Source organism: Oncorhynchus mykiss, chromosome 17 (assembly GCF_057628025.1).
Source record: "Oncorhynchus mykiss isolate SJ-2025 chromosome 17, ASM5762802v1, whole genome shotgun sequence".
Taxonomy (NCBI): Eukaryota; Metazoa; Chordata; class Actinopteri; order Salmoniformes; family Salmonidae; genus Oncorhynchus; species Oncorhynchus mykiss.
Window position 1 is genome coordinate 41,372,618 of NC_143038.1, and position 9,696 is coordinate 41,382,313.

At 43.7% G+C, this 9,696-nt stretch overlaps 1 protein-coding gene across 1 annotated transcript; it reads right to left on the reverse strand.

Moving 5' to 3' along the window:
• Nucleotides 1-274: 274 nt before the first annotated feature.
• LOC110494198 (25-hydroxyvitamin D-1 alpha hydroxylase, mitochondrial) lies at nt 275-9,441 on the reverse strand. The gene is made up of 9 exons (XM_021569034.3): nt 9,033-9,441; nt 6,822-7,012; nt 5,778-5,974; nt 5,230-5,430; nt 4,394-4,557; nt 3,927-4,093; nt 3,685-3,766; nt 3,331-3,528; nt 275-3,141 (listed from the first exon to the last, which is right to left on the reverse strand). The coding sequence occupies exons 1-9, from the start codon at nt 9,258-9,260 to the stop codon at nt 3,022-3,024; spliced, it is 1,548 nt and encodes a 515-aa protein (XP_021424709.2). The 5' UTR covers nt 9,261-9,441; the 3' UTR covers nt 275-3,021.
• Between the last annotated feature and the right edge of the window lie 255 nt (nt 9,442-9,696).

The following is a 9,696-nucleotide window of genomic DNA, read 5'->3' on the forward strand; positions in this document are numbered from 1 at the left end:
ATGTATGTGGGGGTAGAGTGGTTATGTGATGCATACTGTTGACCTGCAAACTTAGCACTAATGTACAGGAGGTAGCACAATGAATGTCCCCACAGACACGTCTCACAGGAAGAGCGATACCCAGCAGCGGCATTCCCAGAATCACCTGCCTTCATGTCTAAATATTATCCCATCAGTTTGAACCACAGACAAGCTACAACCAGAATGCCTGACAGGAAAATATGCCCCAAGCTAGCGTGACTTTCACATTTCTAGGAAAACAGAAGACCATGCATACATGTATGACATTCTTTTAATGGCGAACAATTACAAAATTGTTTTTTAACCTTTTTATAATGTGTTATGCCAACAGAGAAAAAAGCATTTTGAAGCACCACATCATACAAGTCACGTCAGGTTCTAGATGTAGAAAAAGGCTAACACACAAATTATTTTTTTGACGTAAGTGATACAGACAACTCACAGAGGATACATAGTTTTGTACAACTGAGTATGACTTCATATAAGATAAGAAGACTTTTAAAAAGACAAAAGTGTTTGTAAACAGAGTAACCCAGGTGGGAGGATAGGAAGCACCATGTTAGTCCCACCAGCTGCCATTTTTCACTAAGACTCTAATGAGCACTATATAAGCACCATATGAGCACCATTCTGATAGAAACATCACAGTTTTGTCCAAACTAATAATAATTCAATAACACTCTTCTAAAGGCAGTACACGGCATATTTATAAGCATTTTATAGCATCTTCATCAGCAATGCGTAAACATTAATAAATGCAACTTAAGTTTGGCTTGGCTTGGCCTCTGCCAATCTATGATTTAAATTAGAGAGGAATAAGTTGCTTTCTGTTTGTCTAAGCTAAGGAATGAGTTAGAACTGGTTATGAACAGCATTACCAACACAGCTGTAAACATAAGTTGCATTTTCTAGTATAATACAGTACCAGTCAAAAGTTTGGACACACCTACTCCATTCAAGGGTTTTTCTTTATTTTTGTACTATTTTCTAAATTGTAGAATAATAGTGAAGACATAAAAACAATGAAATTACACACATGGAATCATGTAGTAACCAAAAACCAAAAATATATTTTATATTTGAGATTCTTCAAAGTAGCCACCTTTTTGCCTTGATGACAGCTTTGCACACTCTTGACATTCTCTCAATCAGCTTCACCTTGAATGCTTTGCCAATAGTCTTGAAGAAGTTCCCACATATGCTGAGCACTTGTTGGCTGCCTTTCCTTCACTCTGCGGTCCACCTCATCCCAAACCATCTCAATTGGGTTGAGGTCGGGTGATTGTGGAGGCCAGGTCATCTGATGAAGCACTCCATCACTCTCCTTCTTGGTCAAATATCCCTTACACAGCCTGGAGGTGTGTTAGGTCATTGTCCTGTTGAAAAACAAGTGATCGTCCCACTAAGATGGGATGGCGCAAACCAGATGGGATGGCGTATCGCTGCAGAATGCTGTGGTAGCCATGCTGGTTAAGTGTTCCTTGAATTCTAAATAAATCACTGACAGTGTCACCATCAAAGCACCCTCACACCATATCACCACCTCCTCCATGCTTCACGGTGGGAAACACACACGCCGAGATTATTCGTTCACCTATTCTGCGTCTCACGAAGACACAGCGGTTGGAACCAAAAGCTCAAATTTGGACTGTTCAGACCAAAGGACAGATTTACACCGGTCTAATGTCCACTGCTCGTGTTTCTTGGCCCAAGCAAGTCTCTTCTTCTTATTGGTATCCTTTAGAAGTGGTTTCTTTGTAGCAATTCGTCCATGAAGGCCTGATTCACACAGTCTCCTCTGAACAGTTGATGTTGAGATGTGTCTGCTACTGGAACTCTGTGAAGCATTTATTTGGGCTGCAATTTCTGAAGCTGGTAACTCTAATGAACATATTATCTGCAGCAGAGGTAACTCTGGGTCTTCCTTTCCTGTGGCGATCCTCATGAGAGCCAGTTTCATCATTGACTGCACTTCGAGAAACTTTCAAAGTTCTTGACATTTTCCGGATTGACTGACCTTCATGTCTTAAAGTAATGATGGAATGTCGTTTCTCTTTGCTTATTTGAGCTGTTCTTGCCATAGTATGGACTTGGTATTTTACCAAATAGATTACCAAATCTTCTGTATATCAACCCTACCTTGTCACAACCCAACTGATTGGATCAAACGCATTAAAATACATTCCACAAATTAACACCTGTTAATTGAAATGCATTCCAGGTGACTACCTCATGAACTGGTTCAGAGAATGCCAAGAGTGTGCAAAGCTGTTGTCAAGGCAAAGGGTGGCTACTTTGAAGAATCTCAAATATAACATTTGATTAACACTTTTTTGGCTACTACATGATTCCATATGTGTTATTTCATAGTGTTGATGTCTTCACTATTATTCTACAATGTAGAAAATAGTAAAACATTTTTTTTTTACAAAAATACTCTTGAATGAGTAGGTGTGTCCAAATGTTTTACTGGTACTGTACACAAATAGGCCTATAATAAATTAATCTTGAAGACTGCCTAAAGGGGTGATTCTGGTTTTGGTGGACTGACCATTACATGCTATGATCAAGATGCATACTTGCAACTTGATTTAATAAAATCAGTAAAATTGCAATTCATGTCTAGTTAGGTGAGAGGAACATAATGTAGATATCAGAGATTCCACTGGTAATATCATTGGCTACAATCTAAACCACAAGTAAGTATAAGTGATATTGCACTCATGAGCATTATTGAATAAAGCACAAAGTTTAAGTGGTGCAAGGGTAATCAACCTGGTATTGAGATGGAAAATCACTTGTCATTAAAGTACTATGCCCAAACCATCTGGGCTTGAGTTCTGAGGGTCTGAGGGCCTGGTCTGTGGGTTGAGGCCTGCAGGGTTTCAGCTTCAGTTGGGCCCTCTTTCTCCCCCAGTGCTCCCATTTGTCTCACTCTGAGAGACTGGGATTGTCAGTCAATGTCAAATGCACTTAGCTAGTGTTCAGCATGTCATTGGCTCATCTCTCGATGAACTGCAGGTTGATCTCGCTCTCTGGCACCAGCAGTGTCCGGGTCATGGGTTTGACTGCTGCACCACTGCCTTCTGGATCGGGCTTCACATCAAACTGCATCAGAATCTGAGGGGACCAGGAGAGGGGTTGAGAAAATGAGAGGGCGCCCCTCACATGTACAGTACTTGGAAGAATGGAAGTCCACTATGAGGATGAAAATGAACTGGGACTCAAAACGCTATGGAAATGATATGTCATTTACAGAGAACCTCACTGCCAAAGCCTAGCTGTAAAAGTGACCAAAGATCTACTCACTCGTGCCAGTGCCAGGTAGACCTCCAGCTCTGCGATGCGGCGGCCGATGCAGCTGCGTTTGCCCACGCCGAAGGGCACTGAGGCGTAAGGGTGGTGGCCTTTGTACCTGTTCAGCCAGCGATGGGGCTGGAATGTATCCGGGTTTGGGAAAAATGCTGCATTCCGGGATGTGGCGAAGTGGCAGAGGGTGATCAGAGTCTGGATAAGATAGAATTGTGAATTGGTAGGAATCAGTTAAAAAAAATTGGTAAAATCCTTCCATTACATATGTTTGCCTTCTTCCCACCTTAATATCACATCAGATTGTTCAAAAAATTTGGACAAAGAAGCACTCAACATCAAGTCAACACTTACGTTTTTGGGGAGGAGGTAGCCTCCAACCTGGATGTCTTTGTCAGCGATGACCCTGGCATTGGCCGCAATAACAGGATAAAGTCTGGAGAAGCCAAAACATAACAATGTCAGTGTGACTGATCAGTCTAATGATTGATCGATTGGTTATAGTTGATTGAATCAGGGGTACATAGTTAATTCAAATTGGTAGTGGAGGAAATGAGCTCCCCTTAATTACATAATGAGGAGCTATGAGCACTTACCTGAGCACCTCCTTCACCACAGCCTTCATGAGGGGCATGCGAGCCACGTCAACAGCCCCAGGCACCTTCCGACCCCCCATCACTGCCAGTACCTCCTCCCTCAGCGAGGCCTGCACCTCGGGGTGCCGAGATAGTTCGTACAGGGACCAGGACATGGTGCTGGAGATCTGAACACACACAGGACACAACAGGTCAGTACGCCAGAAGGATCATTAACCATAAGGTCACTAGCAGTGGATGGAGAGAATAGTGAGCTCCTTACAGCTTAAGAAGAGGTAGTATGCTGTGATTTACTCAATGATATAGTATACTTTTGACTAGGAGTGAGAGGAAATGGAGATGTATGACTATTGGATATTTTATAAACTAATAGTAAAGAGCAGGCTCAAAGATGGAGCGATTAGGACAGAGAAGACAATGAGGAGGGAGAGATGCAAGAGGAAGAAGACATGAGAGTTCCTCTTCACCGTGTCCACCCCAGCCAGAAGCATCTCCGTGACGTTGCTGTACACCGTCTTCATGGGCAGCCCTGTGCGGGTCAGGAAGTAGGTCAGATATCGCCCCTCCACCTCCTCTCCCCGTGCCACCTTCTCCGCTTCCTCCTTCAGACGCTGGTCAATGTGACCTTTAGCTGCAAGGAGAGAGATCAGGAGTCAGATCAGAGTAAAAAATCTCAGATCTGGGTTCAAATACTCTTTTAAATATTTTAAATACTTTCAGCGTTTGCTTTAGCCTAACGAATGCCAGATGGGCGGGGCTTGCATTGGTTCCAAAGCACCAATCATCAATCAATTCCAGCTGAAGTATTTCAAATAGTTTTTGAACCCAGATCTGAAGGAGCTCTAGTCCAACTAAGGGAATCTGTATAGCTTGGAAAATAAAAAATAGACCTCCGGGAAAGCTTACTACAGGGATTACATGTGATGAATGGAAGGCAGCCACACACACTATGGGTCCTACTGAATGGGAACGATTTATAGCAAGTTACTAGAAATCGATGCGTAGAGGGAAACTAACCACTGGGGGCATCTAATAATTATAAGTAGGTCAGTGAAGTTAAATAGATCTAATGTAAAAGGTGACATGTACTAAAAAGTTGACAGAATTAAACCCAGGTGGAGCAATTTTATTTGTCACATGCTTCGTAAGCAACAGTTGTAGACTAACAGTGACATGCTTACTTATGGGCCCTTCACAACAATGCAGAGGGGAATATATATATATATAATAGAATGATAATAACACAAGGAATAAATACACCATATGTAACAATAGTATGAGGCTATCAAAGATGGCAGCTCACCGAATTGGAAAATGTAGTCCCAGCATTGGCAGAAAGTGTCCCAGGGCATGGGGAACAGCTTGTGTAACCAGGCGGGCATAGCCATGGTGAGGAGTGTCATGACAAACATGGTGTTAATGGACTGGATGAAACACTCTGTCTCCGTGGGAACCACAGGGTCTAGGCAACCAATCTTGGACTCGAACAAGACTGAGGAGATCCCTGCAGAGAGGAAGACAGGCACAGGTCAAGGGTGAGAAGGGTTTGAAGGGCTTTCCGGAAGGGCTTTGTTTGTTTTCCCTCTGTAATACAGATCCAATCAAGCCTATTATAGACTTGTCAGAATACCCTATTCTACCATACACAAGTAAGTGGTGGTAATAGACAAAACTAGAAGCCCACAATGCTAATTGACATTGATACAATAAAGTTGCTTCCTGATCTTGTGTCTTATTACAGGACTGATCTCAGATAACCTCACACCTGACCTCGGATGCTGAACTCATATGCCACCGTGTAAAAGTACAAATAAAAACAAAGAGAACAGGTTGAGTGCAAATAGGTCTTACCTTCAAGGCCGAAGAGGTAGAACTCACTGCTGATGTTCGGGACGAGACCGCAGGGGTTCTGGTGCCTGCTGCGGCGGAGCTTAACAATGAGGTCATCAACAACGGCATTTAGAGTGGTGTCGTAGGCCTCCACCGCCTTTGGATGTAGAATGTGCTTCCCCAGGAGAGTCCGCACCGCCTGCCACTCCTCCCCTTCACTGAAGAGAGTTAAGGTTAGCGTTGCAAAATTCCTAGAACTTTCAATAAATTCCATGGCTTTCCCGAAAATTCCTGTAATAAGGAGGGAATAAGCAGGAAATCCGAATCCTCCAACCAGGTTTTTTGGAAAACCAGGGAATTTATTTAAAGTTCCCAGCGATTTTCAACCCTAAGTAAGGTAAACAGAAAATAATGTCATCAATGAGTTTGCACAGGAAACATCCAATAGTTTACATGTTTTATACAGGCTGAGCCAACTGTAACTGTAGGCTACTTGATTGAACTGTAATTGAACTGTGAGCATTTTCATATTCCTGCTCATTATGTTATAACCCATAGGTAATAATAGATCATAGGCTGACATCTGTCTCTTTCCTGAGTCCCTGTCTGTGTCTGTCTGGCTTCTAGACCAATTAGTCCTTTGTCTTAAAGGGATACTTCAGGATTTTGGCAAACTCATGGATACCATTTATATGTCTCTGCATCCAGTATGAAGGAAGTTAGAGGTAGTTTCGCTAGCCAATGCTAACTAGTGTTAGCACAATGACTGGAAGTCGATACCATAGATTGCCCTAAACGCTAGTTAGCAATTGTGCTAATGCCAGTTAGCAACTTCCTTCAAACTGCACACAGAGACATGGTATCCACGAGTTCATCAGACTCTAGGGAAGTAGATAAAGGGCTTCATTGCCAAAATCCTGAAGTATCCCTTTAAGTCTTTGTTTCATCTCTGTTAATCTTTCCTGCTTCCTGTCAACAGCACATGAACCTGATGTCAGAACAGCTCAGATTAGCATGACAAGCATGGGAGGGGAGACAGCAGAGGAGGAGAGTGATGGTACCCACGCTGTGAGCAGTCCGTAGCCATGACCTCGTTGTTTCCTGTAGTCCTTCCAGGAGGAGAGGTCAGAGCGGATGGGGGTCTTGCCCTCCTGCCTCAGAACTTGCTCAATCAGGGCTGGCTCTGCCACGTGCACCGTCAGGATAGGGCCGAAGCTGGCCTTCCACATCGGCCCATAGCGCTTCACACCCTCAATCTGGGAGAAGACAACACATTAGTACACAACGCATATAGATGGCATGATTCACTGGAGATTGAACCATCCATAGAATTAGAAATAATCTATTTCTATGGATGTAGCATCAACATGTTGTGAGCAGACCTAGCTACAGTTCTATGACTGTACGTACATGACTGTACATACATACCCCAACCAGAAGCTATGGATTACATGCAACATCCACACTGAGCTAAAGGGTAGAGCTGCCACTTTCAAGGAGTGGGACTCTAACCCGGAAGCATATAAGGAATCCCGCTTGGCCCTCCAACAAACCATCAAACAGGCAAAGAGTCAATACAGGATAAAGATTGAATCGTACTACACCAGCTCCGATGCTTGTCGGATGTGGCAGGGCTCGCAAACTATTACAGACTACTACACCTCCCTCTGCAACTGAATCCTGGACTTCCTGATGGGCCGCCCCCCAGGTGGCATCAACACATCTGTCACACTGATCATCAACACGGGGGCCCCTCAGGGGTGCGTGTGCTCAGTCCCCTCTTGTACTCCCTGTTCACACATGAACGCATGGCCAGGCACGACTCCAACACCATCATTAAGTGTGGAGCAGGAGCTTCAGGTTCCTTGGTGTCCACATCACCAACAAACTATCATGGTCCAAACACACCAAGACAGTCGTGGAGAGGGCACGAAAAAGATTGACTGAAAAGATTTGGCATGGGTCCTCAGATCCTCAAAAAGTTCTACAGCTGCACCATCGAGAGCATCCTGGCTGGTTGCATCACTGCCTGGTATGGAAACTGCTCGGGCCTTCGCCCGCAAGGCACTACAGAGGGTAGTGCGTACGGCCCAGTACTACACTGGGGCCAAGCTTCCTGCCATCCAGGACCTCTATACCAGGTGGTGTCAGAGGAAGACCCCTAAAAAAAAGACTCCAGCCACCCTAGTCATAGACTGTTCTCTACCGCACCGCAAGCGGTACCGGAGCGCAAAGTCTCGGTCCAAAAGGCTTCTTAACAGCTTCTACCCCCAAGCCATAAGAATCCTGAACAGCTAATCAAATGGTTACCCAGACTATTTGCATTGCCCCCCCTTTTACACTGCTGCTGTTACTCTCTGTTTATTATCTATGCATAGTCACTTTAACTCTACCTACATGTACATATTACCTCAATTACCTCGACTAACTGGTGCCTCCGCACATTTACTCTGTACCGGTACCCCCTGTATATAGCCTTGCTATTGTTATTTTACTGCTGCTCTTTAATTATTTTTATTTATTTTTATTTTTTACTAATTCATTTTTTCCTTAACACATATTTTTCTTAAAACTGCCATGTTGGTTAAGGGCCTGTAAGTAAGCATTTCACTAAGCTCTAAACCTGTTGTATTTGGCCCATGTTTTAAATTAAATTTCATTTTATTTTAAATCTGCTTGATGTAGTGTATGGACAAAATCTGTAGAAATACTTTCAAAGCTCTGTGATAGAAAGCTTTGTGCTTTGCTCCATGTGCTCCCCATCTACACCTATGAGGCAGCAGGTATTTCCCAAAGCACAGAAAAGTGCCCTAGTGGCCTACGGCACTTTCCTGCTCAATGCCCTATCAGTGTAAAATAACTGATGTATGTATACCATTTATCTAACATTGTCTATGCATATGCAACTGCATGTCTGGTGCATTTAGGTCATCACAGTATAGCTTATGTTGGCCCTCTCATTGCTTTTTAATTGCTGGGCACTTACATTACACACTGGTGGTTAAGTTATACAGTAGCCTACAAGTAAGGAGAGGCTGTGACAGAGTGTCTGCCCTACAAGACCATACCACACCCAACAGCAATGCCATTACCTATCTATTACAAGACAATGTGTGCTGACCAGTTAAATCTGCCAATGAAACATTCCTTACGGTATTGCTGTTTATCAGACATTATGAAACACTAATCGCATACATTCACGCGCCTGTCTTGCTTTAATAGAAAGAAAGTCGTGAATTTAAATTAAAAAATGAACAAGTCATCAAAATAATTTACCTGCAGCTCGTGGAGGCGGGACAGTCCCCGTTTGGCGAAGAGGTCCCATACAAATTTGGCGACGGTGGGTCCCGGCATTTCCTCCAGAGTTTTCAACCTGTGCGCCGCCTCTATCTTCTTCCGGCCAACTGAGCTCTCAGCCCAATTCTCCATCCACTTGATCAGCGGGGTCATACTGCGACCAGACACTTTGAGGGCTTGCTGCAGCATCCTTTTTGCTATATTCATGTACTGGTAGGGAAACACATGCAAGTCTATCGGGTATCGGTGCTCATCTTGCACCAAGGCACCAAGACACTATTTATATCGCTCGACCCATGTCGGACTGGGACCTGCGCGACATAGAGTTGTTAAGTTTCTCATTGGGGGCCAATTAAAGCGAATCCTGGCGTCGACCCCACCCAGTGTTAAGGTTTTGGACGCAGTAGGCGTGGACTATTTGGAAGGTGTGTCCAGATCGCAGAAGTCAGACTAACCCAAAGTAGCGCACACATGGAAGGTAAATCATATTATTATCTGTATTTTTCTCAGACACCAATGGAGGCTGCCTAGAAACTACTTTCGGGCTAGGCCATTAGGAGGAAATTAATAACAAACAGATAATGCATAATAAGACGTGTTGCCATAAATACAGCCTGGTCTCATACACTAGAAGTAACATAGT